Here is a 27,581-nt window from a genome sequence, read left to right as displayed (position 1 = left end):
AGGCCACCATATGGAATATGCTAAGTTTGAAGTTTTATCTTTTATCCTGTCTCAGGATCCGGGGATGACAGTGAGGAAAAAGAACTGAACAAGAGTCCAAAACAGAGAGACGGCACATGAGGAAGTGTCTCTCGAGGAGTGGTTACCATCCAGCAGGCCACCTGGCCCCAGTCACAAAGCCACCTGCCCAGAGCTCTACTGGACTCTGGGCAGAGCCCAATCTAGCCTTGGTTCAAGGACAGTACAACCCACAAATCAGCCTACGCTTGCCCAAACTGTGGCCACAACTTCAGCTACCCCTCCCTCCTGGCCAACCTGGGGAGCGGCCCTTCCGGTGTGACCAATGCCAGACTCGTCTCTCCCAGTGCAAGCATCTGCTCCAGCATCAGCTCGTCCACACAGGTGAAAAGCCCCACTCTTGCCCTGATTGTGGGCAACGTTTCCACCAGAGGGGTTCCCTGGCCATCCACAGGCAGGCTCACACCTGGGAGAAGCCCCCCCCAGACTGCAAAAGTTGCTTCACTTACCCCTACCTGTTAGCCATCCACCAGCGCAAGCACAGGGGGGAGAAGCCCCGACAGCTGTCCCAGCTGCAGCCTCTGTTTTGCCTACACCTCCCTGCTGGCTGGCCATCCTCAGGTGCACACATACAGGCGCACACACTGTGTGGACTGTGGCCTCCGCTTTACCTATACCTTTCTCCTCCTCAGTCACCGGCACATTCACTCTGATAGCCCACCCTTCTTCTGCCCACAATGTGGGAAAGGCTTTAAGCGCAGGTATGCCTTGGAAGCCCATCAGTGGATCTATCGCTCTGGCGAGAGCCTGAGGGAGCAGTGGCCTGTGTTAGGGCTTTCAGAGCCGATCCCTGTTTTGGGAGGCCTCCAGTTCATTTCCGGTACTTTCCAGGTATATTTCAAGAAAGTGGGTGATGGAGCTCACAAGTGATGATTAGAGTTTTCTTTGGAAGGGAAAAGGCCAAGTTTATGCATTTGGGGGATAAGGAGTGGAAAGAAAGGAGGCATTTGAGGAAGACAAAGCTCTGAGTTCAGAGGGCAAGCTGGTACCTTGGAAGGAGGCAGGAATTAAAGGCCACTTGAGGGCCGAACCCATTTTCTGAGGCTTCTGCTCCCAAGTCCCACGTGGAGTTTCTTCACTGCCAATCATTTCCCTAACTAGCTTTTCCCCCTGGGTTGTTCTCTCCCTTAGAGCATTCTGCTTTCTGTACTGTAGCTCTCATGTTCCTCAGAGATGAGATCCCCTGGACGCAAGAGCCTATGGAAGGAGCCTGCACCCTCTCCGAGGACCCTCTGAAATAGAGGGCACACCTTGGGCCCATCCCCAGTGGGGGAAGCTCATCCAAGGATTCTTTTAGCCAGTGCAGGTGAGACACTTGGCAAGGAGACACATGCAGTGTCAAGCCACTGTTGGCACTCTTTGGTCATAAGGGCCTAAAGGTGATGACAGGGAGGGGAACAGTGGCTTCAGCTGGGAAACTGCCCTGTCCTGTGCTCACTCTGTACATAGCGCACAAAAGTATCACGCTTAGCTGAAAGGTTTTTTTCCCTCTTTTATGAATTAGTGATTACGATGTTTTTTTTTTTTCTTCAGATATTCGCATGTTCTCTGGATTTTACACCTTCTGAATAAAGATGTGTTCTTGGACCACAGCAGACAGAAACAAAATGCTGGGACTTTTGTTTAAAAGAAAGAGTAAATTACCAGTGATAAGGGTTGAAATCAAGGCCTAGTATCTCCAGTCTAATTTTTACTGTAACGTTTGTATGTGTCAACAGTTAAAAGGGGTCTTTGTGACCCACTTAGATCCGCTAGCCCTATTTTCAATTAGGAAACTCTTGAAGGAATAAGCAAGGAAGTGGATGGGACTAAGCATGTCTGCATGCCAGGCATGGTGCCAGGGGATTCAAATAGCTCTTTGAACAAAAGACTGCTCTCAAAACCCATGGGTTCCAAAAATGATTATTTTCTAAAATGTTTATGTATTTTGAGAGAGAGAGAAAGCATGTGCAGGGGGAGGGGCGGGGGGGTGGGTGGGGAGAGAATCCAAAGCAGGTTCCACGCTCAGCAGGAAGCCTGACACAGGCTCGACCCATGACTAACAATATCACAACCTGAGCCGACATCAAGAGTTGGATGCTTAACCGACGCTTAACCACCCAGGAGCCCCCCACCCCCACCCCCAAATGATTGTAACTGGGTGTTATTTTACCTCACCACATAGCCTCTCCTGAATTGGTAGACCTGGATTCCAGGTTGGGCTCAGTCCCAACTAGCTATGGGGCCTTAAGCATGTCATTCAACCTTTCTAAGCCTCAGTTGTCTCACTTGTCAACCTCACAGGGTTGTTGGAGATAAAACGTGAAAGCACCTAGCATGTCTTCATAGTCTGAAGTGACTGAGTGCCCTCATGTCACTGTATGACATTTTTTCAAACATTCAAAAGAGTTGTAAGAATTTTATGGTAAACACTCATGCCCATCATTTAGATCCCACAATTAATCCAGATTCTACAATTACGCTTTATCACATGTCGATCCATCTCTCTAGCCCCTGTCCGTTCATTTATGTGTCGTATTTTATTTCACAGTAAGTTGCAGACCTCATTACCCATCATTCCTCAGCTCTTCAACATAAGGCTGAGCTGTACGCAAAAAACTTCGGCGTTCTGTTATAACTAAAGCTATCTCCTGCATGTTTTATGAATTCTCATAGTCCTATGTGATCGAGATTCTGGAACATGTTAGTGGGCAATCAAAACATTTTGAAAGCGAGAGCATCTTTGTATTTTTATGTGTGGCAGGAAAAACAACATGACCTCAGCCACTTATGATGGAGCACAGTTTTAGTCTTGAAGGTGTGTTTCAATCCGATTAGTTAACACCCAAGTTTATTGTTTAGCTCTATCTCCTTCTTAAGTTTTCTCTATCCCTCGTGCAAAAAGAAGTGGTTTATAACATTGTACGTGAGTACACAAAAGTATTTTTTGGTCCAGGTGAAATCCTTTCTAGTTTCTCTTTAGGTAAAGTTGATTCTCTGCTTGGAAGGAGACTCCTATCTGGAGGCACATTTTTCCTTACTCTATTTCTACACTATTCATCACTGTGAGTGCAGTGAGGCCCCTCCAGGACTCAAGGTTTGATTTGTTTTTTTTTTTAATGTTTATTTTTGAGGAAGAGAGAGAGAGAGACAGAGTGAGCAGGGGAGGGGCAGAGAGAGAGGGAGACACAGAATCCGAAGCAGGATCCAGCACAGAGCCTGATACGGGGCTGGAACTCACGAGCCATGAGATCACGACCTGAGCCGAAGTCGACGCTTAACCAACTGAGCCATCCAGGTGCCCCTCAAGTTTATTTTTTAAATTAAAAAAAAAAATTCTTGGGGAGCCTGGGTGGCTCAGTCGGTTGCGGGTCTGACTCGGGCTCAGGTCGAGCTCTCGCGGTCCGTGAGTTCGAGCCCCACGTCGGGCTCCGTGCGCATTGCTCGGAGCCTGTTTTCGATTCTGTGCCTGCCGCTCTCTCTGACCCTCTCCCGTCCGTTGTCTGTGTCAAAAAAATAAATAAAGGTTAAAAAAAATTAAAAAAAATTCTTTTTAATGTTTATTTTTAAGAGAGAGAGAGAAACAGAGCATGAGTGGGGGAGGGGCAGAGAGCGAGAGGAAGACCTAGAATCTGAAGCAGGCTCCAGGCTCTGAGCTGTCAGCACAGAGCCGGACATGGGGCTCAAACTCGTGAACTGTGAGATTGTGACCTGAGCCAACGTTGGACACTTAACCGACTGAGCCACCTAGGTGCCACTCCGGGACTCAAGTTTAAAAAAATTATAAAATAAGCAAGTAACTGTTGAGGTGATATCAGTGGAAGGCACACCAAAAGCCAGAAGTATTCCGGTGAAAACCAGCAAAGGTGGGGCAAGAAAATACAAAGACGGAAAAAGGCACTAGCTTGGGCAGCAATGAATAATTTGTGAACACAAGGGGGGGGGGGCGGGGACAGCAGGTGCTAGCCAGGCAGGGCAGCCAAGCAAGGAGTGGTTCCAAGACCAGACAGTGGACTGCCGTCAACAGAGAGGAGGGTTTTGTTAATCCAAGGACCAAATGGCACCTGCCTGATTGCAGGAATATTCCCAATGGGATAAAGCTATCTAGTATCTGTAGTCCAATGCCACAAACCATTAAGCTGATCCATCTCGGCTGAAAAACTAGGAGGATTTTGAATCTAGGAGGCAGAGGATACAATCCAGGACAGTGGGGAAGTAAGACCCTGGACGACAGCTAAGGCCCAGTCCAGTTTGAGGGCTCAAGGAGGGAGGAGGGAGGTTTCCCGGGGGGGGGGGGGGGGGGGGGATGGGAATTTGAGGTTTGATGCTATCCCTGGTAGTTCAGAACAACTTAAAGAAGCAGAAAGGGCAGATGATGCAAGGAGAAAGGAAATATAATTAGAAAGTTTTTAAAAGTGGGTGCCTGGGTGGCTCAGTTGGTTTAAGTGCCTCACTTCGGCTCAGGTCATGATCTCACAGCTCGTGGGCTTGAGCCCTGCATTGGGCCCTGCGCTGATAGCTCGGAGCTGGAGCCTGCTTTGGATTCTGTGTCTCCCTCTCTCTGCCCCTGCCCCGCTATTCTCCGTCTCTCTCAAAAATAAATAAACATTAAAAAAATTGAAAAAAAAAAGTTTTTAAAAGCAAACAATGACAATGGCAATACTACAATATGTAAATGTACCAAATCAACATGTTATACACCTTACATTTACACAGTGCTATATGTCAAATACATTTTAATTTAAAAAAAAGCAAACACTGACCAGAAAAGAAACATAATCACAGCATGTATAGGAAATTTCACAAATTTATTACCTCACGTCTGGAAAAAAGGTGAGCAAAATGGGGCTAGAAACCAAACAAGTATCATTGCAGAATGCTCACAAATAATTTCTAAAATGAGTCTATCAAGAACAGTAAGAAAAGCATATTTTTAAAAATGAAAGCTCCAGAAGAAGTGGCTAAGAGTTAAAAGTATATTGATCCAGGGGCACCTTGGTGGCTCAGTTGGTTGAGTGTCTGGCTCAGGTCATGATCTCCGTGGTTCATGGGTTCGAGCCCTGAGTTGGGCTCTGCGCTGATGGTGTGGAACCTGCTTGGGATTCTCTCTCTCTCCCCTCGTTTCTGCTCCTCCCCTGATCCCATGCTCGCTCTCTCTCAAAATAAATAAATAAACTTAAAAAAAAAAAAAAGGTGTATCAATCCAGTTTGGGAAGATGAGAAAGTTCTAGAGAGGATGGCGGGGATGGTTACGATGGCAGTGAAATAAGTCAGACACAAAAGGACACATGCTATATGGTTCCACTTACAGGATGTACCTAGAATAGGCAAATGCATAGACACATAAGGCAGGTTAAAACTTAACCAGGAGCCAGGCTAGAGAACGGGGAATGACCACCTAGTGGGTTCCCGGTTTTCTTTTGCAGTGATGGAAATGTTTTGGGAGTAGATAGTGGTGATGGTTGCACAGCATTGTGAATGTAATTAACACCACTGAACTGTAAAATTAAAAACGGTTCAAATGGCAAACTTTATATCTTGAGTATTTTACAATTAAAAAAATGATGTAACATACCAAAACCCATTAAACTGTACAATTTATTTTTTTATTTTTTTTTATATATGAAATTTATTGACAAATTGGTTTCCATTCAACACCCAGTGCTCATCCCAAAAGGTGCCCTCCTCAATACCCATCACCCACCCTCCCCTCCCTAAACTGTACAATTTAAATGCAAGAGGTATCTATTGAGCTAATTTAATCTCAAAGCTGTTAAACAAAATGCCTTATACAAACGTTCACAGCAACACAAAAGGTGGAAACAACTCAAATTTCCATCAGCTGATGAATGGGTAAACAAAATGTGGTATACATGTGTCCCCTCACTTTTCAAAAGCTCCCATTAGGCCACTTCACTTTAAGAAAAACCTACGTTAAGGGGTGCCTAGGTGGCTCAGTTGGTTAAGCATCTGACTTCGGGTCAGGTCTTGCGGTTCATGAGTTCAAGCCCTGCATTGGGCTCTGTGCTGACAGCTCAGAGCCTGGAGCCTGCTTGACATTCTGTGTCTCTCTCTCTCTCTCTCTCTCTGCCCCTCCCCTGCTCGTGCTCTATCTCTCTCTCAAAAATAAACAACCATTTGAAATATTTGTTAAAAAAAAACACAAAAAAACCTACATTAGTACCTGTTTTCACTAACTGAAAGAAAGCCAAAAAGAATTTTTGCTTTTACAGAGGCAGCTTGCACCCCAAGCAGCGAGAGTGGCCCCACCAAGCTCCTTCCCAGGGAACTACACTCAGCCCCTTGGCATCAAGCTACTATAGCTTTGAACTGTGTGAGTATCTGTTCTTGATCTAGATTTATTTTGTGCGTCCTACGGTATAAGTAAAGCCTAAGAGAGGTTATTTTTGGGGTCTGGAAATGTTAAAAAAAAAGTTTTCCATATAAGTTAATGGTAATTGTTTCTTGGCTTTACACCATTTCTGGATGGCTCAGTTGGTTAAGTGACCGACTTCGGCTCAGGTCAAGATCTCATGGTTCGTGGGTTCGAGCCCCACACTGGGCTCTGTGCTGAGCACTTGCTTGGAGCCTGGAGCCTGCTTCAGATTCTGTGTCTCCTTCTCCCTCTGCCCCTCCCCTGCTTGTGTTCTGTTTCACTCCGTCTCTCAAAAATAAATGTAAAAAAAACCTTTTTTTTTTTTTTTTAAAGAAAGGTTTCATAGAAACATTCTACTATCAGATAGCAGGGAAAACCTATATCCATACAGTAGAGTATTATTCAACCATAAAAGGGGTGAAGCACTGATAAATGCTACATCGATGAATCTTGAAAACTTTTTGCTAATTTCAGAAATCAGACACGTAAAGGCCACAGACTGCAGGATTCCATTTCTGTGAAATATCCAGAAAAAGTAAATGCATAGAGACAGAAAGATTCGTGATTACCATGGGATGGAGGAAGGGGAGAATGAGGAGTGGCTGCTCAAAGGGTTGGGGGTTTCCTTTAAGGGTGATGAAAGTAGTGCTAATGTTTGCATATTATTAATGTACTAAATGCTATTAAATTTTAAGGTATAAAATTAGTTTTTGTTATCTGTATTTTACCACAATCAAAAATTGTGTAATGACTGGAAAGTGTGTACAAGGAGACATTCAGGGGTGACATCTAAGATGTATATTTTGTTTTGAGTGATGGTTAACACGGTTGTATGCATTTGTCAAGACTCAGCGAATTTTACATTGAAGAGCTGTGCGTTTTACTTTATGTACAATATAATTCAAATTAACAAAAGAGTTCAAAGTGGTCTTTAGGGAACAAAGTGAAAAGTGTACGGAGAGCTGCCTTTTTCATTAAAAACCTTTGCATTACTTTTTAAAAACCATGACTATTAGTTAATTTGGAAAAAATTAAAATGTAATTAAAAATGTCCCCATTCCGATTCCAACCTCACCAACCAAGTTCTCCCCCTGAGCTCCAGTCCAGAGACTGACAGCCGTCCCGCGATGCAAGGAGTCGGGCGCGATCCACAGCCGTGGTCCCAACGGTAAACGTGTACCTGGTTTCTACCTCGGCTGTACCCCAGGGCTTGGCCAGAGCATTTGCGTCTCTGGGGCTGGGGACCGGATTCCAGATCCTGCCGCGGGAAGGCAAGGAGGGACAACGTCGAGGACACAATGCGCAGCTCCACACCTGCCGAGGGCCGCTAGAGGTTCCACAACCAGCCGACCCAGGGGCGCTTTCCAACGCTCCACTCGCCCGGCCGGCCGGGCGGTGCGGCCTCTTCCTGCTCTTGGAACCAATCACCGGCCGCCTGGCAGTGCAGGCAAAGAGCGGTGCTGGAAGCCACCGTCCGTCCATCTTTCTTGAAGGCAGGAAGGCTCCGCCCCTCAGCCCACCTCTACCCAGTTCCTATTCCGCCCCGCCCCGCCTATCTCTTCTCCCACTCCACCTGCAGCGGCCATTGTGGTTGAGGGCAAGTGGCCGCTGAGGCCAGAGAAGCCAGATAGGCGCCATGTTTGATATGATCAAAGAATGGCGCTCTTAAAGAATCCAGAGACAACTGGAGCCAGGATGTCGCCATATTTTCTGAAGACACCTTCCGGGTCTCTTAACCCGGCTGTCTAAATCCAAGCTGCCATGAAGTGAATAAACACCGAGGGGTTTTGTTTGTCCCCATCACACCCCCCCCGAATCCCTAGCAGCCAGTCCCTGCTACCTCGGTGCCCTCGACTGCGTCCGGACGCTAAGGCTGGGCGGGGCCCCGGCCTCCGGAGCCCTTCCTGTGGACGACGAAAGCTGAGGCCGCGCGCGGGGAGGCAGTGGCCTGGGGGACAGGGCGGCCGCTGCTCGGGGCCGGGAGGCCCCATGGCGCCCCCCCCAGCCCCGCTCCTGGCGCTGAGACCGGGGAATACCGGGGTTGGTTGTAAGAAGCCTGGGGCCGTGAGCTTCGCGGACGTGGCCGTGTACTTCTCCCCGGAGGAGTGGGGGTGTCTGCGGCCCGCGCAGCGGGCCCTGTACCGGGACGTGATGCGGGAGACCTACGGCCACCTGGGCGCGCTCGGTGAGGCCCCGGGTCAGAATCCCCCCCCTCCTCCTTCACTGGGGTTCACAGGGGAGATGACGTGAGGACCGAGAGGATTGTGAGCTCTAATCCCGCACTATTCCACCAACAGCACCACAGCCACCTCCATTCCCAGGGCTTCAGGTTAGGGAGTGCTTCCATCCGGCATCCGCTTCCTTCAAGCAGGAGCGTTGCAGAACTTGTCCAGCTTGAGCATAAGTTCTGAGGAGGTGCCCTTACCCTGGCAGGGGGATGCCATCTTCCCAGGACAGCCTCTCAGGCCAGCACTGTGATCCCTGTTCTCTCCCAGGATTCCCAGGCCCCAAACCAGCCCTCATCTCTTGGATGGAACAGGAGAGTGAGGCTTGGAGTCCCGCCGCCCAGGATCCTGAGGAGGGGGAAAGCCTGGGAGGAGCTCTGAGAGGTGAGGGATTGTCCCAAGTCCCCCCCCCCCCCCACTTGGCGCTCCAGGGCTTCCTGTTTCACAGAATTTTCTTTTGAATCCCCACTGCCAGCGTCCCTAAAGGAATTAAAGAGACTGCCAATGTTGGATATTAAAGAGGAAAGAAGACAGACCTGGTACAAAATTTTCAGAACTTGGGACAGTAGTCACGTTAGGACCAGAGTAGGAGAAGTAGGAGCCCAAGTCCAAGACTCTGGTTTCTAGGTCCCACTTGGAGAAAACACCAGCCATTCTTCCCTTTTCAAGAACAATTAAAAACCCCTAGGAATGGAAGCGGCTTCAGGTCTGCCTTTCACATTCCTCACACAAGGCAAAGTGGTACAAGAGAAAATGCCCAGTAATCAACAACTTGGTTTCCCCCCCATCACCATCCCCTAGCCGAATGCTCTTGTGCAAATGTTTCCTTGTCTGTAAAAGTCTTACCCTACAAAAAAAAATTGAGAAAACACAACAGTAATAGCTACTGTTTTCTTGAGCATTTGCTAAATGCTTAACATGCTTCTACTGATTTAATCCTCCCGGCGACCCTATGAAGTAAAGAAACCTTTGAATCCCATTTGCTACATTGAGACACCAAGGCCCAGATAAGTCACTCTTCAAAGCCTGTGTTTTAATCGCTGGACAGTACTTTTCTGACACTTCCTAAGTAAAAGAATCCTATAACCTGAGACAGTGGAAGCAAATGTGTTTTAAAACGTATCTTAATTCCTGTTTCCCAGGAGGCACCCCAAACAAGAAGGAAGAGGCACCAGAGGAAGGGCCAGGAACCAAGGGACCCAGAAAGACTCCTGGGAAGGAGCCTTCTAAAGACCTGGTTAAACACAACCCTGACTGGACCGTAAGAAAGGTTTCGGCAAGAGCACAGCAACCCGCCAACACTGCCTGGAACCAGAGCACAGGTGTGCAGCCCTCGGTCCCGGTGCCCGGCGTGGACACTCAGGACAGCCAGCGGCGTCACGTGTGTGCGGACTGTGGCCGCCGCTTCACCTACCCCTCGCTGCTGGTCAGCCACCGGCGCATGCACTCAGGGGAGCGGCCCTTCCCCTGCCCCGAGTGTGGCATGCGCTTCAAGAGGAAGTTCGCTGTGGAAGCCCACCAGTGGATCCATCGCTCCTGCTCTGGGGGGCGGCGGGGTCGGAGGCCTGGGATTCGGGCTGTGCCTCGGGCTCCGGTGCGGGGGGACCGGGACCCGCCGGTGCTGTTCCGACACTACCCGGACATCTTTGAGGAGTGCGGGTGAGCTGCTCCAGCAGGCTGGGGTGGAGCCTGACCTTGGACTGCCTGGGCCCCCCAGGGAGGCTCCTGAGTCAGGGATTTGGGAACCAGAAATTCATCCCTTGGGCTTCCCTTGAGGATCCCTCAAGTTTTCAAACTTGTAAAAAGAAAAGTGCCTGTAAAGATTCAAATAGATTAAACTTGACGCTACTCCCCTCTCAGGCTTTCTGAAAAACTGAAGAGGGTAGACTTCTCAAAGTGTTCATCTCAGCAGCACATGCCACCGAGATCTTTCTGCGGTCTCAGAAACCAGCCCTTGCTGCTTCTCTACAGAGGAAGCAAATGCTGAGGGGACTAAGGCCTGGGGAGGCCCCAGGGGGTGGCGAAGCCCTGGCTAATTGACAGCAGCAGGGAGTCTGGGAAGTGAAGTGGGTGGAAAGAACACAGATGCACGGATCTAGTCTCTGCAACTTGTCCCCAGGCACAGCTGGTAAGTCACATGCCATCCCTGAGCCTCAGCTCCCTCACCTGTAAAATAGAGATTCATAATATCTACCTCAGAGGGTTACTGGGAAGGCTGAAATTTTAACAAGGTAGTATGTACAACATAGTAATTGTGCAATAAACATTTGTGGGAAGAACAAATTATTGTTGATATTTTATGCATTTTAAAGAAAATGTAAAGAAGCCTGCTAAAGAGGCAGGGCATGGATATCAGCAGCCACATTTTGCAGATGAGTAAACTGAGGCTCTGAGAGAAAAAGTGATTTTTCTCAAAGCGTCACTGCTATAAGGCAGCAAAGCTGGAAACTGACACAGTGCCTAGAAATCTGCCACTTTATTTTTCTTTTTAAAACTTATTTATTTATTTTGAGAGCGAGCGTGAGCAAGCGAGTGGGAAAGGGGCAGAGAGAGAGAAAGGGAGAGAGAGAGAGAGAGAGAGAGAGAGAATCCCAAGCAGGCTCTATGCTGTCAGCACAGAGCCTGACACCAGGCTCAATCCCACAAACTGAGATCATGACCTGAGCTAAAATCAAGAGTCGGACGCTTTACCAACTGAGCCACTCGGGCGCTCCTATCTACCACTTTCAATGGGCAGTCCTATCTGGACAGAAAACAGATCAGGGGCTCAGGTGTGGCTGAGATGAGAAAGGCCTGGGCAGAGGCCTAGCCCTGCCTTCCTGGGGGAGTCTCAGCAGGAAACAGAGTCCCATCAAGGCCGGTGACCTTGCACTTAGAAAGTGCCATCAACATTCAGTGGCCATATGTTGAGTGGCTTCTGTGGGAGACTGCTAGGTGGTAAGGGAATTCTGGGATAAATTGGGCTGATCCCATTCATTCATTCAGCAAACACCCTATGAGGCCTCTGTGGGTTTTTGTGCTGGGCTCCAGGGACACTCAGACTCACTCGGACTCAGGTCCCAAGTTCCATGTGGGAAGATAGTGATTGGGGCTATGATGGAGGAAGCCCAGAGGCACCACCTAACCCATCCTGGCTGGTGATACACCAGGAAATGCAGCTTGGAGGAGATGGTTGTGCTTCCCATGACATGAGTAGGAATTAGAGTAGAAATAGAGCAGAGTAGGAATTGGTGTGTGTGGGAGGGAGATTTTCAGGCAAAGGCAGCCTTGTTTCATAGAAAGGATAAAAATCAGCACGGCATGGAGTAGAGGTTAAGAGCATGGTCTCTGGAGTCAGGCTGTCTGGGTTCGGACCCTGACTCACTTGCTTTATAGCAGTGCAGTCTCTAGCAAGTCACTTCTTGCCCCGCCTCTCATGTGCCTTAGTTTCTTCATCCATGAAACCTGGATAATAAAAGCACCTACCTCATAAGAGTGGTGTAAGGATTAAATGAGAGGGTACAGGGGCCCCTGGGTGGCTCAGTCGGTTAAGCGTCTGACTTTGGCTCAGGTCATGATCTCACAGCATGTGAGTAAGGGCCCTACTTCAGGCTCTGTGCTGACAGCTTGGAGCCTGGAGCCTGCTTCGGATTCTGCGTCTCCCCATCTCTCTGCCCCTCCCCTGCTCACGCTCTGTCTCTCTCTCCCTCAAAAATAAATAAACATTAAGAAAAGAAATTTTTATTTTTTTTATTTTTTTTTAATTTTTTTTTTTAATTTTTTTTTTCAACGTTTATTTATTTTTGGGACAGAGAGAGACAGAGCATGAACGGGGGAGGGGCAGAGAGAGAGGGAGATACAGAATCGGAAACAGGCTCCAGGCTCCGAGCCATCAGCCCAGAGCCCGACGCGGGGCTCGAACTCATGGACCGCGAGATCGTGACCTGGCTGAAGTCGGACGCTTAACCGACTGCGCCACCCAGGCGCCCCAAGAAAAGAAATTTTTAAATGAGATAATACAGAAGAGAACCTGGCACGTTAGAGTTTAATAAACAGTGGTTATTGTTATTCCAAAATAACACAAAATAGTATGTGAAGAGGGCAAGGAGGAGACCTGGGCAGGTCTTCTGATTCAAGGAAGGTTTCCTGGAGGAGGTGGTTCAAACTGGCCTTGAAGGAAGGGAAAGATATCAACCAGACGAGGCATGTATAGGGAGTGGTCAGGGGCTCCACCTGAGTGGAAGGTAAAGAACCAGGTACAGAGTCATAGAAGACACCTGCAGTAACCTGGGAAGGTCACAGATCCCAGCAGGAGGGCTTGGGGTTTACCCTGTAGGCACTCAGGAGCCATAGAAAGGTCTTGAATAGGAGCAGGGCTATTTGACTAGTGCTGTCTGAAGATGTCTTTGTAAAACAGTGTGGAGTGTGAGTAAGGAGACGGGACTAGGAATCTGTTCGGCATTTGCTCCCAGGTAAAGGTGAGCGAGAGCTGCGATCAGGCTAAAGACTTTTTCTTTTTCTTTTCCTTTTTTTTTTTTTTTTTTTTAGGTTGGTTTATTTTTGAGAGAGAGAGAGAGAGAGAGAGACTTCATGTAGGGGAGAGGCAGAGAGGGTGAGAGAGAATCCCAAGCAGGCTCCATATAGCACAGAGCCTGACACAGTGCTCAATCCCACGAACTGTGAGGTCTTGACTGGAGTAGAAACCCAGAGTCAGAAGCTTAACCGACTGAGCCACCCAGGTGCCCCCAGCAAGACTTTTTCTTGCAGCTGCTCTGCTTTGCTGACTTTTGAATTGGGGAGAAAGATACTCAGGAGAGGCTTCTGCCATAGAATCTGCATGGCTCGGTGACTGACAATATGAGCTATGAACAAGTAAGCCCCAGAGGGTTCAAGCACGGAGACATGGAGCAAGGGAGGCAGCAAGTGGGACGGCGTAGAGGCCAAGGGATGACCAGTCCTAGAGAGGGATGAGTCAAAGAGAAAGGGAAGCTGGAGAGAAGAGGCCCCACCAGGGAGGGAGGAGCAGAACCAGGCACAGTGTATCAAACACAGAGTGGCCCAGGCCAGCATACGGCACAGAGGGAGTGCTGTCTGCTTTCTTTCTCATGTATCCATTTAACAAGTAACAAATAGTAAGCATTTGCCATGAACTAGGCACTATTCTCTGTGCAAGATACAGCAGGGAAAACAGACATAGGAACCATTTTGGAACTTACTTTTGAGAAGCGTGGGGAGAGACAAGTGATAAGCCAGTACCTAAGTAAGACAAGGTATTGTAACTAAATAACAAGTACTACAAAGGTACTAAGACAGATGTGCTCAAAGTGCCTGTTGCAGATGGGTACTTAGGCCAGGTCTTGGTACAGAGGAGACCTCTGAACGGAGTTCCAAACGATGAGAAAGAACCAAGGGGAAAGGGGTCAAGTGGCAGGATGTGGGAGTGGGGGAGCGCAGGGTTTCAGAGGCTGGGAGTCGGGGGCAGGCAGGGGTTCCCAGACAGACGGAATAGCAGACGCCATGCTCTGAGGTAGGGATGAGTTTGGGTGAGGTGCAGAAAGGACACTGGTGGCTGGATGGAGGAACTGAGTGGAGAAGAATTACAGGTGAGCTTGGAGGAGGGGGAAGGGAGTGGGTCACAGGACTCTGGCTGGCCACGGTGCCAAGTCTGGATTGATTCTAAATATATTGGGAAGCCACTGGGTTATGATTTTTCTTTTTCTTTCTTTCTTTCTTTTTTTTTTTTTTTGCCTTGTGATAAAATATACACATTTTACCATTTTAAACATTTTTAAGTGTACAGTTTAGTGGCATTAAGCACATTTACATTGTGTGCATCCATCACCACCATCCCATCCCTCTCTAGAACTTTTCCATCTTCCCCAGCTGAAACTCGGCACCCATTAAACACTGACTCCCGACTCCTTTCCCCAGGCTCCTGCAACCACCATTCCACCTGCTCTATGAATTTGACTGCTCTAGGGACCTCATAGAAACCACTGGGAGGTTTTTTTTTGTTTTGTTTTGTTTTTTAATGTTTATTTTTGAAGGATGGGGGGGAGGGGCAGAGAGAAAGGGAGACACAGAATCCGAAGGAGGCTCCAGGCTCTGAGCTGTCAGCCCAGAGCCCTACGTGGGGCTGGAACCCATGAGCCGTAGATCATGGCCTGAGCTGAAGTCAGACACTTAACCGACTGAGCCGCCCAGATGCCCCACCACTGGGAGGTTGTAAGTAGAGTGTCAAGGTGAGGTGATTTGCAAACCCATTCTGGCTGCCTTAAGAATGGGCTGCAGTGGGACAAGCAGAGTAGAAATGGAGAGTAGCAGAAGGACCAGAGGTAACCACTGAGAGTTAAAAGGACAGGACCTGTCTGTGGGCTGGATGTGGGGGCTGAGGCATCAGAGGAGCCTGGAATGATGATAAGGTTTTGGCTGAGTGAGGAGGTGGATGGAGGAGCCAGTTCCTGGGGGGGCCCTGGGGTGGGGGGTGGGGGCAACGACAGGGTGGACTGCAGCATTTTAGAGCTGGAAGGGAGCGCTTGGGAGCTGGTTCCAAAGTTTAGGAAGCTGTGGGTGGAACACGTTTCTTTGCTGAGGAGGGGTGTGGGGAAGAATGCTTGTTCTTTCCAGAAGCTGTCCTGTAAATACTGTTCCACAGAATATGTTCTGAGAAAGGCTGAGGCCCGGTCTTAAAGACCTTATTTAAGATCACACAGTTGAATTAGGGGCAGAGGTAGGCTTGGAACCCAAACCTCTCGATTTCTCAGTGGGTGAGCCTGCTCTTTTCACTACACCAGGCTGCAGTGTCAGATGGATGGGACAGGCAAAAGCTGGAAGCCCAGACACCAGCCAGGTGACCCAGGCCCAAACCATCAAGGGCCTAAGCAAGAGGAGCCCACTGGTGACAGGTGCAACAGAGTGCCTTTTGGGAAGCCTGTCACCCTTCCTCCAGAGCAATTTCACATACCTCCTAAACACCTGAATGACACACATGTATATTTTTTGCCCTGACATGACCCTTAAATGCAACCCTTTTACTTACTTTCAATACTTACCAGAACCTGTCATTTTTTTCCTCTTTACATTTATATGACAGTACGGAATTGTACATGCGACCAGAAACAGCCCTTCTGCCCTCCTAACTACCTCGCATTACAACTGCATCTTGGTCACCTGGCTTGAAACCCTACCTCTCTCTGGTTGCTGAGGTTGTACGTTCAATTGTTTGAGGCATTACAACATGAGTTCTGGAGTTAGGCTGCCTGGGTTTGAATCCTGGCTTCACCACTTACTAGCTGTGTGGCCTGGGGCAAGGTCACCCCTCGGGCCTCAGCTTCCTGATCCAGAAGGGCACTTATCTTTGAGGGATTGTAAGGGTTAAATGAGTTAACCGGAGGAAGCACTTAGAACAGTCTGGCATACAGTAAGTGATCAAAGTAACATTATTGATGTCTTAGTCGTTATCACAGAACCCACTGCAGCCCCTGTACAGGCTGCCATTGTTCTCTTAGAGGAGCCTGGGCTTGGGAAATCCAGGGGCACCTTCAACTGGAGTATCAAAACAGTTGAGGGGCGCCTGGGGGGCCGACTTCAGCTCAGGTCATGATCTCACAGTCCGCGAGTTCGAGCCCCGCATCAGGCTCTGTGCTGACAGCCCAGAACCTAGAGCCTGGAGCCTGCTTCAGATTCTGTGTCTCCCTCTCTCTCTCTGCCCCTCCCCTGCTCATGCTCTGTCTCTGTCTCAAAAATAAATAAAAATATTTAAAAATTTAAAAAACAACAGTTGAGCCATGTCTTTCAGTAACTCATCTACTTTTTATACAGTCTTCACTTAAATGGAGAATGCTGTTCATTTTCAGTAGGTCAGCAGGGGTCAGTACATTCAAAGTCTTCAGCTGCTTTTCTGGAACAGGCCTGGAGGAAGCAGGGCGAGATGGTGGAAGAGGCTCGAATTTAGTAGGAGTCTCAAGACCTGGAGTCACTAGGGTTGCCTGACCTTGGGAACAACTAGGTTTGTTTCCTCTTCAGTCAAATAGCTGAATTCTAAGGCATCCAGAGGCATCTGGCCCAGTGTCCTCCGTTAAAGACACAGCAAATGGGGGCGCCTGGGTGGTTCAGTCGGTTAAGCGACCGACTTCGGTTCAGGTAATGATCCCACGTTTCACGGGCTCCAGCCCCGTGTTGGGCTCTGTGCTGACAGCTCCGAGCCTGGAGCCCGCTTCGGATTCTGTGTCTCCCTCTCTCTCTGCCCCTCCCCTGCTTGCTCGCGCTCTCTCTCAAAAATAAATTAAAACATTAAAAAAATTTTTTTAATAAAAAAAAAAAAAAGACCTAGCAAATGTATGGAAATACCACTGACAGGCTATATCTGGAGGCATTTAAGAAACGGTGAGGAGGCGTCACAGAATATCATGCTGTACCTTGCAAATGAAAAAATTATTTTTGAGCAATGAACTAACTTGCTAAACATAATCTTTCTTGTAAGACCGGAATGGGCCTTCTGACCCGGATTGGAAGAAGGTCGCCAGGCCGGCAGCCCCTAGTCCTGGCCCCCTTTCCCTCCGTAGGACCCCGGGCCGCCGCCGGCGCTCACGCACCGGATCCTCTTCCCCTTTGCCTCGCCAAACCGGAGCACAGACGCCGAAGCGGCCACGGCCATCTTAACTATGGGCAAGAGGGTCTCCCAAGAGAGCTGGCGGAACAGAAGACAACTCGAGGGTGGAATACACCAGGTTATTACCACCAGACCCATAATGACGCTATTAAATGCTTCGCTCTAAAACTGGAAGTCGCTGGAGTGCCACCATCTTTTCTGAGGGCGCCTTCATTTTCTCGGACCTGGGACCACCGAGTTCGCGTAACGGACCGTTTCTCGCCGTCCTAGAGCGGCCCCGCCGAGGCTACTTCCGGCCGCCTAGGCCCGGAAGAGCCCAGCTCCCCGGAGGTGGAATCCCGGGCGTCTCTCCTTGTTGCGTGGGGGTGGGGACCCCGACTCCGTCCTTGGCCAAGTTCCCGGCGCCCTGCTGAGGTGCCCGCTAAGGCCGGTCAGGAAGGAGGAGGGGAGAAAAGGCCGAGGGCTGCGAACTTCGTGAAGGTGGCCGCGTATTTTCTTCCCCGAGGAATGGGGATGTCTCTGGCCCGTGCCGACGGCCGTGTGCTGGAACGTGATGCGGGAGACCTACACCTACTTGGGTGTGCTCCGTGAGGTCTGGTCGTCCCGCATCTCAAGGGAAGGGGGCGGGTGAGATGCGTAAGTCTGGGTGCCAGACTCGCCCCCACTTTTCCCCTAGGTTGGGTTCGTTTCCCGTGATCCCCGCCAGATCGGCCTAACTGAAACTTATAACTGATCCTCTTCTGCCCGACACCTCCAGTGGCTCCCCAGGACTTACGCAAAAAGTTCAGAACCTGTGTACCATAGCGTGAAGGCCCGTGGCATGCTAATCTCCTCTTCCAATTCAAACCCAATCTCTCCCTACAGGCGAATGATCCCATGGGTTCCAGCTACATGGAATCTGTGTTTTGGAGGACAGACATCTAACTAGATGACCCTAATGCAACATCTTTTGTGAGCTCTTCTGTCTCATGCAGGAAGACTCAACTGCAGCTTTTTAGCTCTATAGCTCTGCCTGAAGGTCTCCCTACTGCGCCCCCATAGCTAATAGGTGACATCTCTCTCCCTTAGTGTAAATGTAGAGCTTAGTGTAAACTTAGAGCAGGAATCTTATCTTGGTTCACCAACGTCTCCAACGCCCAGAACATCTAGAACAATGCCTGCTACACAAGAGATGCCCAATATGTTTTCTTTAAATAATGAGTTGTTTCTTGAGTGCTTTGGGTTCTTTCCCAGGACTCCCAGACTCCAAACCAGTCCTCATCTCCTGGGGGGAGCAGGAGGCCCAGCTGTGGGGTTTAGATGCTCAGGATCCCCAAGAGGATGCCAGAGAGAAAGAAGGATGAGAGGTGGGGGTAATGTCTCAGTTCCAGCTGGAAGGGAAAATGTTTTGTTGAACAAGAAACACCATCTACGTGTTCCTTACTACTTTTTGCTGACCTGAATTTATGATTACCCACTGGAGACTGGAGTCTTGACCTTCTCTTTCTCAATTGACTGTGGCATCCAGTGGTCCCATGGCCAGGTCACAGTATGAATCATCCAAACTCTGACAGTGGCAGTGTATGAATTAAAGCTTCGGATGGAGGCGGTTCACCTTTTTGTCCCCAGGTGCCTGTACCTTGTAACAGCTGCTCCTCTGGATGAGGGTATCTCTTCGGGTTGGTTTCAAAGTAGAAATGGCCCTGACTTGTGACCCCCTCGATTGTGACCAACACAGTCTAGGTGGGTGCTTCCAGGGGCTAGGTACTCATCTGCAGTTGTGAAGGTTGAGTAGAGTTTGAATCTACTGTGTTTCACAACAGCCACTCAGAAAAATGATACATTTGGAAGGGGCCAGAAGAAGGAGTCTATTTGGGAGATGTCATGAGCCCCTGGGGTGAGAGACACTAGCTTGGCGTCTGAGCCTGTGGCCAAGGGTGCCTGTATGTAGCCAGGCCTTTCCCAAGCCCCAACTCTACACCCAGACTCAGTGTCTGCTACTCACACAGCACCCTGCACCAAGTGCAGGCATGATTTGCCATGACCTTTCACCTGGAGAGGGACCCTGTGCCTGCAGCTAGAGTGGCCACTCCTTCTGCCATAGCTAGTACCTTTCATGCTCCCTGCTGACTCACACAGGCGAGCTGTTTTATTCCTGTCTCCAGTGTGGGAGGTACTTTAGTCAGAGAACCACCAGGAGACCCCGGCCTGGTGCCATGGACCTCAGGGGCTGACATGGGTGTGAATCCTGCCCTGGGTTCTTCCTCAGGAGCATCCAGACCCCTCTGTGGGTTTTCAGCACTCCCAGAGCTCTTCTAGGCCTGTGTGTGAGAGGCACCACCATGAGGAGTGGGCACTGACAGATGAGAAAACCCCATTAGTCTTATGGAAATCTGTTTTTTTCTTATGTCCTTCAGTGGTGTGAGAGGCTAGGAGGAACTACGGCTCAGTCAAGTCCCTGGGCAAATCTGCATGCTTACCTCTTCCAGGCTTTTTGTCTTTTCCTTTTCCCCTTTTCTGCTGTGATCAACTCTACTTGCCCAGCTCCTCCGATGTGGGGAGACGTGTCCACCAGATACAAGGTGTTGGGTGCAAGGCTCAGGGAGGCCTCTGGAAGGAGGCAAGCAGAGAAAAGCTCCAGACTAGACCCCAGACCTGCTGAAGGGAAGTGCATTTCCATGAGGTGTGTGAAATGCTGTGATTTAGCTGACCAAAGGAAAATGATCAAGTCTTCTTAGGGAAGGGTATTTATGAAGGCAAGTAGCGACACAGAGTAAGCTGTCAATTAAATGTGTGGAGGGAGGGGGGTTCAAGGTAGAAATGATGGAGAGAGTTGGTGCCATTTGCTGTGATAAAGACCCCAAGAGGAGCAGGCTGGAGGACCAAAGGGATGAGTTCAGTTGCAGCCGTGACTAGCCCAAGGTGCTAGTTAGTGGGACATTCACGCAGGGCAAGGGCGGCAGGAGGCTCAGTGATCAGGAGCTTATGAGCCAGGCTCGAGCTAGAGGTAAACAGACGTTCGAGAGGCCTCCTGCAGGGCAAGTGGGGGAGAGTAAGCTTGCAGAAAGTGGGTCCTTCTGACCTTTTACAGACCCTACCCTACTCTCCCCCAGCTGCCCCCACCATCTCCTGAAATAGAAGCTCCCAGAACATCAGGCTCGAACAAGCGTCCAGTAGAGAAGGTTCTCTTTTACCCACTACATTTTTCTCCTTTCAACTTTCGGAAAAGGCTGCTGTCATCCAGTGACGGGTGGAAACCCATTTAGGAACGTGGAATTCACAAAGGCAGAGCGGGCGGGGTCAGGCCGGACCTCCCGCCGCGCCCGTGCCTTCTGCAAACCCTAGCGGGGCTGAGACTGCGCCTCCCGGCGCGACGGGTGCGGGAACCGATGCGGGGCAGTGGTGGCCCGCCGCCCCTCCGTGGGCCGGGCGGAGCGGGCCACCCTCACCGGCATTTGTAGCCGTCGCGGCCATTTTGGCTGAGGGCTCGAGGACAAAGCCACCTGGAGACCCCGGGGGAGGCGTCATCTGGGCACGGTTGCGTAGGAGCAACGTTCGCGCGGCGCGTTGCCGCCATTTCTTTCCGAGGGTCTGTGTCCCTTCGGCTGGCAGCTCTTGGTCGTTGGCCAGCGGGGTGGGCCCTCGAGGGGCCGGCTGTCGCGCTCCCGGCCTTCCGGCCCGCACCCCGGCCCGGAGGCTGCTTCTGGCGCGGGAGGCTCCCCGGACCCCGGCCCGGCACTTTCCATGGCGCCGCCTCCGGCCCCGCTCCCCGTGGGGGAACCGGACGCGGCCGGGCGCGAGCGGAGGAGGCCGGGCGCCGTGTGCTTCGCGGACGTGGCCGTGTACTTCTCCCCGGAGGAGTGGGGGTGTCTGCGGCCCGCGCAGCGGGCCCTGTACCGGGACGTGATGCGGGAGACCTACGGCCACCTGGGCGCGCTCGGTGAGGCCCCGCCTGCTCGCCTGGGCCACCTCCCCGCCCACCCCGCCCGGCCTCCGGGCCGGCTCGGGCAGTGGGAGGCCCTAGGTCTGGGAAGTCGGGACCGCAGGGGGAGGGCCTCCCGGCAGCGTGGGGTTTGCGTTCTCCTCCCCCAGGGTTCCGAGGCACCAAGCCAGCCCTCATCTCCTGGGTGGAGGAAGAGGCCGACCTGTGGGGCCCGGATGCCCGGGATCCGGAGGTGGGAGAGTGTCTGACGGCAGCAGACACAGGTGAAGTATTGGGTTCTGCGTCTCCTGGGACCTCCTCTGGGCCTGACCCATCCTGCTCCCCTGTGCCAACACCTACCCTGCTCCTCATTTTCTTCCCTGAATTGCTTTCCCAGCTGAGGTTACCATGCCGGCCTCTGCCTAGGTGCCGGGTTCAGCCCAGTCCTGCTGGGCTGCAGGACCCTGCCTACCTGCCTCTCCAGCGAATCTGTGCCCCTCACCACTTGTTGGTCCCTAAGCTCTTTTGAGCTTCACATCATCCCTCCTGCCATTTTCCTACCCTCTAGCTTCTCTGCCGCCTTTTGTTTCAGTTTTCTTTCTTTTGGTTATATTTTTGTGGCATCTCCATTGTCTGGGTTCCACTGTTTTCTTTCTCCAGTTCATCCTTGCACCGTATCCTGTCCCTGTGTACTTGTCAGTGCCAGCCGCATTCATCCCTCTCTTGTACTGTTCCTGCTGCCTGGACAGCATCCTTAAACATCCACTCCTCCTCCGTGATCCAGCAAAAATGTCCTCCCCTCCCCCATTTCCCTAACTCTGAGGTAGAATGTACGGTGCCCTGTTCCTTCCTTTTTTGTCTCTGCGTCTTTTCTGTCCTCTGCAGCTCAGGAAAAGGTGTCACTCTGAGCTTCCCCGCCTGTACTGAGCCGAGTCCCAGAGGCAGCAGCGGTGGGTCCAGAAGGTGGCTGTGTATCTAAGAGGCTTCTCTGTCACCATTTGGGGTGTGGCTTTAAGGACCAGGACAAGCCAGAGTCTGAGCTCTCTCTCCCCTTACCTCCCGGCAGATTCCAGAAACAAGGAAGAGAAAGGACAAAGAGAAGGGACTGAGGCACTAGAGAAGATCCTCTCTGCGGAAGCTCGGCCTGCTGGGCTGACGACTCTGAAACACCCTTCTGCCGGGCTCCCTTATGGCTTGGAGCAGCCATCCAAGGCACCTCGCCGGGGTCGCCCCCCACTCTGTGCCCATCCCCCTGTCCCGAGGGCAGACCAGCGTCATGGCTGCTACATGTGTGGGAAGAGTTTCGCCTGGCGCTCTACCCTGGTGGAGCACCTGTACACCCACACGGGTGAGAAGCCCTTCTGCTGCCCTGACTGCGGCAAGGGCTTTAGCCAGGCCTCCTCTCTGAGCAAGCACCGGGCCATCCACCGTGGGGAGCGGCCCCACCGCTGCCTGGACTGTGGCCGGGCCTTCACCCAGCGCTCTGCCCTCACCACTCACCTTCGGGTCCACACAGGCGAGAAGCCCTACCGCTGTGCCGACTGCGGCCGCTGCTTTAGCCAGAGCTCTGCCCTCTACCAGCACCAGCGGGTCCACAGTGGCGAGACTCCCTTCCCCTGCGCGGACTGTGGCCGTGCCTTTGCCCACGCGTCAGACCTTCGGCGCCACGTGCGCACCCATACGGGCGAGAAGCCCTACCCGTGCCCAGACTGTGGGCGCTGCTTCCGACAGAGCTCCGAAATGGCAGCCCATCGGCGTACCCACAGTGGTGAACGCCCCTACCCCTGTCCTCAGTGTGGCAGGTGCTTTGGCCAGAAGTCAGCCATGGCCAAGCACCAGTGGGTCCATAGGCCTGGTGCTGGAGGGCACAGGGGCCGGAGTGCCGGCGGGTTGCCTGTGCCCTTGGCCCCTGGCCAAGGGGAGCTGGACCCACCTGTGGGCTTCCAGCACTACCCGGAAATATTCCAGGAGTGTGGGTGATGGTGATGGTCTGTAAGATGGCAAGGCAAAGGGTGAAGGTCTAGGCATTGCCTGAGGCCCAGGCTTAGCTCAGGGGCTTGAACCTCTGTGGCAGCTCCAGGGAGGTCACAGAATTCTGGACAAGAGGTGGACCTGGGGGACGAGGACCGTCTTATCTTAGGCCTTCACAAGCTTGATCTGTTGACACCTTGCTCCCAGATTCTAGAAGCCCCCTTTGCTGAGTTAGGGCTGAAGTAAGCACTTCCACAAGACATCCACTGTGGGGGAAGAAAAGGCCCGTTTCTCAGCCTAGATGTGTCAAGAGGATTGAGGTAGAAGAGAACTTTATTCTACCCGTTGTCTTTTTACTGCAGGGCTTAAAAACTGATGGCGTGTACTGAATCTGGCTCGCAGCAACATTTAAAACATTACTTTTGGCCCAACCAGCATTTTCAAGTGTCCCAAATTCTTGGTTAAGATTTAAAAGGATGTTGCACGCAAAAATTCAGGTTTCTGGGCTCTTTTGAAAAATCCAAAGATTTGGCAACTTGACCTGCGCTCCCGCGAAACCTCAATTGGCAGGAGCCTAGGAGCAGCTGTCCAGCACGCCCACCACTCCGTGTCACCTCCTGACTAGCATCAGCTGGCACTTGTCATTACTTGTCCATGCCCCTGGGTAAAGCAGGCCCTCTTTATCTGGCATTTCCCCCTCATTTTACATGACCTCTTGGTTTCCTCTAGTCATTTGAGTTTGCAAACCGGTGCACAGCATTCATGTTCTCCTGAATCAGGGATTCAGGTAGCATGTATGTGAAAGGGTGGCAGGAGAGAAGTAAAAGCAGGCTTTATTTCAGATGTTTGCTGTATCACATTCTCTGATTTCCAAAGTACTGTCTTGTCCATCAACTCATTTTGTCCTCATAACCACCCGAGGAAGGAACCATCTTGCTTGGGAAGGACAGTCCAGTCAGGAAGAGGCTGTCAGGATTGTATATTTTGCCCCAGACCGAGTGGTATCTCTGTCAGGCCACGGTATGACTCTCAGCTGACCGGCAGTTCCTGTGTTTGAAGAGGAAGGCTCTGAATGTGCCCTCTAGTCTTTCTCGGGCCACCCTGGGAGAGCCCTTTTGCTCAGGCTTTAAGCCACCCTCGAGCCAGCGAGGAGGGCCTCGTCATCTTTTTGAACTGGAAGGGATCTTGGCTTTTCCATCCTTTTTTCATCTGGGGACTCTGAGACTGGGGGAGGCCAAACAACCTGTCCAAGGTCACATACAGAGTGATATTCCAGGGTTCTGGGTCTACAGCTGTCTTGACCACACCACTCCTGAGTTCCTTGCCGGTGTCTCAGCCAAGGTTCTGGAGGCATCTGCTCACTCCCTATAATGGCTCCCAAGCAATGACCTGGACTAGGGACAGAGGAACCCAGTATCGGTGAAGCCCAGGCACAAGACGACTGACAAAACACACATAGCAGAGCAAGGCAAGAGAGAAACCAGCCCAAGATGAGAGTTCTAGGGCAAACAGAAGCAAAGCTTGCCTCTTCTCTTTTTTAAGTACTGCCCATCATGAACAAAGGGGTCAGGCCAGGAACATGTGGGATTAGCAGCCAAGAGAACCGTGCTCATCTTTATTCCCGAGCTGTATCACCTGTGACTCCATTATCCATCTACTACCAGTTCCTCTGTGGTCAAGTCCAGCCTTGCCCAGGTGATGAAGCAGCCAGCCAGGAGCGGACCCGTTCCTGCCTCTGGCCAGGATGACCCTTCACCTGCACCTCAAGGAGTAATACCAGGGTCTTGTGTCTTCTGCTAGCCTGTATGCACTTGCTTTCTTCACCCAACTCAGCCCCAGTCGTGTCTGGCCTACGTTAGGAAGAAACCAGATTTGTTGTAAAGGAAGAGGTAGAAAATTTGGTGAAAAGACACTGTTCAGGTGAAGTAATCAACCGACTTGATTCCAACTTAATCTTCAAATCGGACCCCACCAAGACCTGACTTACCCTAAATTCTACTGGGAGGATTGGCTCATGCGCCACCTTGTCACAAGGGGGACGTGAAGTGAAAAGAGCACCTTGGCAACAGGAGCTACATTTGTATCAGCTTTTAATTCCCTAGAGAAGCCAGTGTACAACCCTTCCCTTGCCTAAACCCTCAGCACTGCCTGGGGAAAGCCCAGCCTGCAACACCAGTTGTCAGCTCAGCTTCAAAGCCAGATCTGGACCCTGCCCGCAGCTTACCAATTAAAGGTACCATAATTACTACTTATCTCTGAGTGCTTTGAACTTTGCAAGGCTTGCTTAGGGGCCCAAAACCAGACCAAGCTCCTCTGCTTCCTGCCTTTGTGACCCAACGTTCCACCATTTAATCTAATTAAAAATTTTTTTTTAAAAAACATTTATTTATTTTTGAAAGACAGAGAGAGACAGCACAAGCAGGGGAGGAGCTGAGAGAGAGGGAGACACAGAATTTAAAGCAGGCTCCAGGCTCGGAGCTGTCAGCACAGAGCCTGACGCGGGGCTCGAACTCATGGACCGCGAGATCATGACCTGAGCTGAAGTCGGCTGTCTAACCAACTGAGCCACCCAGGCGCTCCTAATCAATTTTTTAGTGTAATGAAATAACTTATGGCTCAGCTTCACTCTGTTCTCAGCTCCTCATTTCTTGGCATGGATACCGCCACCAGGGATGGAGCTCCCTTTTCTCTCTGCTACCACAGGTCTTTGAGGCTCAGAGCCTGAACAATTTAAGCCAGGAAGACAGTTTTCCTAGGGCTTCCTGGTGCATCAGGAGAAATGCTTGTCTGCACTGGACAAAATGAGCCCCATCCACGTAGCTAGAGTGAAAGGTCGAGGTCATGACCACGTGACCCATTCCTAGTTTGTCCAAGGCATGTAAAATAAGGACAAGTATTGACTTGAGCTTTTAAAGACCCCTAAACAGTTTTGAATGTTTATGTGCATCTTTCTAGGAACAGGATGTGCAAAGATGTTTACAAGCCAAAGAAGCAAAAACCTGCTCTAGGGCAGTTTTTTTTTTTTTTTTTTATGTTTATTTATTTTTTGAGAGAGATGGGAGTGTGAGTGGGGGAGGGTAAAGAGGTGGGGAGACAGAATCCAAAGCAGGCTCCAGGCTCTGAGCTATCAGCACACAGTCTAACACAGGGCTTGAATTTGTGAACTGTGAGATCATGACCTGAGCCGAAGTTAGACACTTAGCCATCCAGGCGCCTCTATGCCAGAATTTTTTCAAAATAAGGCCTTTCTGCCACAGAATCCCATGCAGTAACTTTAAAATGTAGCTAGCTTCCTGGGTTCTGTCTCTGGCCTATTGAATCAGAATCTCTTGGGATGGAATCTTATGCCTGGTAATGATGTGCTGAGGAAAACAGTACTTTCTAGCTGCTCTTAATTTTGCAAAATGTGTCAGGTCAGAGGATGACCTAGCCATATACAAAGACTCCCATTTTCTTTGTCCCAAAGGGGCCTGTGCCATGGCTGAGCTTTTCCTGGGGACCTGAAATCTTGAAAATACAGGGGCATCTCTTGTAGCATCTGACAGAAGGCCTCTTAGAGGGCTTGTCTGTTGCATGCAGGGAAATGACAGTTCACGCAGAAGCCCCCTCACACTGAGAAACTTTGCTCGGGTGTTGGCCAAGTTGGCTGGACCATAAGCCTTGGCCGCACAGTCAATAGCTCTGCCCCAGTGCTGCTGCACACCAGGGATGATGCTGTGGACAAGGTGCACCCCCCCCCCCCCAATTCAGGACACACACACAGCTCTTCCTCACCAGGGCACAGTGATAGAATAAGGTCTGTGGACTCCTGCCTTGGATTAGTTGGTGCTGGATCAAGTTGGAACCTGCATCAGAGGATTCCCTGTGCTTAGAGCCTCCCACTGCTATGGCTGGTTGCTTCTCAAAGGTCCATTGCATGGATAGGACTGGTACTGGAGGAGCCTACCGGGAAGTCAGCCACTCTCACTCTAGGCACTAGTAAGACTGAATTTCCATGGGGAAATGCTGGTGCCAGAGGAGCCTGAAGCCCTGGCCTGACTCCTGCTACACGTGGGGCTTGTGGAGAGTATAGGCGATGGGACCACTTCAGAGCTGTGGCTGGAGGCCTCGCCACACACTTTGCAGGGAACGGCTACTCTCCTGTGTAAATTTTCTGGTGGGTAAGCAGCTTGGCGGTCAGAGAAAAAGCGTCTAATGAAGGAGACTTGTTCTCATTTGTGTGAGTGCGTGAGTAGTGTATTCTGCCCACGTGGACCATCTAGTGCTGGGCGGTGTGAGCCATCCTTGCCAAAGGCTTTAGGATAGGTGTGGAGGTGGAAGCTGTTCCTCTGGAGGGGAAACTACTGCTTTATTTCTAGGAAGATAATTGTGATTCTACTTGTAAGCCTGCTTTTTCTAGGCTTTTACCGCTTGGAATTCTCCAGATTCTTGTTCTCATCTCTTTCAGGAGAATAGAAGATG

At 50.7% G+C, this 27,581-nt stretch overlaps 1 protein-coding gene across 1 annotated transcript; it reads left to right on the top strand.

Moving 5' to 3' along the window:
- Positions 1-8,076: 8,076 nt before the first annotated feature.
- On the top strand, positions 8,077-25,368 carry LOC115503897 (zinc finger protein 764-like). Its single transcript, XM_032591583.1, has 8 exons — positions 8,077-8,618; positions 8,929-9,042; positions 9,801-10,318; positions 17,202-17,312; positions 17,519-17,578; positions 20,840-21,167; positions 21,320-21,433; positions 22,216-25,368. The coding sequence occupies exons 1-8, from the start codon at positions 8,423-8,425 to the stop codon at positions 23,127-23,129; spliced, it is 2,355 nt and encodes a 784-aa protein (XP_032447474.1). The 5' UTR covers positions 8,077-8,422; the 3' UTR covers positions 23,130-25,368.
- Positions 25,369-27,581: the final 2,213 nt, after the last annotated feature.

The sequence above is a fragment of the Lynx canadensis genome, chromosome E3 (assembly GCF_007474595.2).
Source record: "Lynx canadensis isolate LIC74 chromosome E3, mLynCan4.pri.v2, whole genome shotgun sequence".
NCBI lineage: Eukaryota > Metazoa > Chordata > Mammalia > Carnivora > Felidae > Lynx > Lynx canadensis.
This window is presented reverse-complemented; position numbering and strand designations above follow the sequence as displayed.

What these genes read in the sequence shown, in the direction of transcription:
- LOC115503897 (XM_032591583.1), top strand. Translation starts at nt 8,423, where the DNA reads ATGGCGCCCCCCCCAGCCCCGCTCCTGGCGCTGAGACCGGGGAATACC. An exon ending in ACATCTTTGAGGAGTGCGGG is followed by an intron (nt 10,319 to 17,201) that starts TGAGCTGCTCCA and finishes TTCCCTCCGTAG; the next exon opens with GACCCCGGGCCGCCGCCGGC. An exon ending in CGGCCACCTGGGCGCGCTCG is followed by an intron (nt 21,168 to 21,319) that starts GTGAGGCCCCGC and finishes CTCCTCCCCCAG; the next exon opens with GGTTCCGAGGCACCAAGCCA.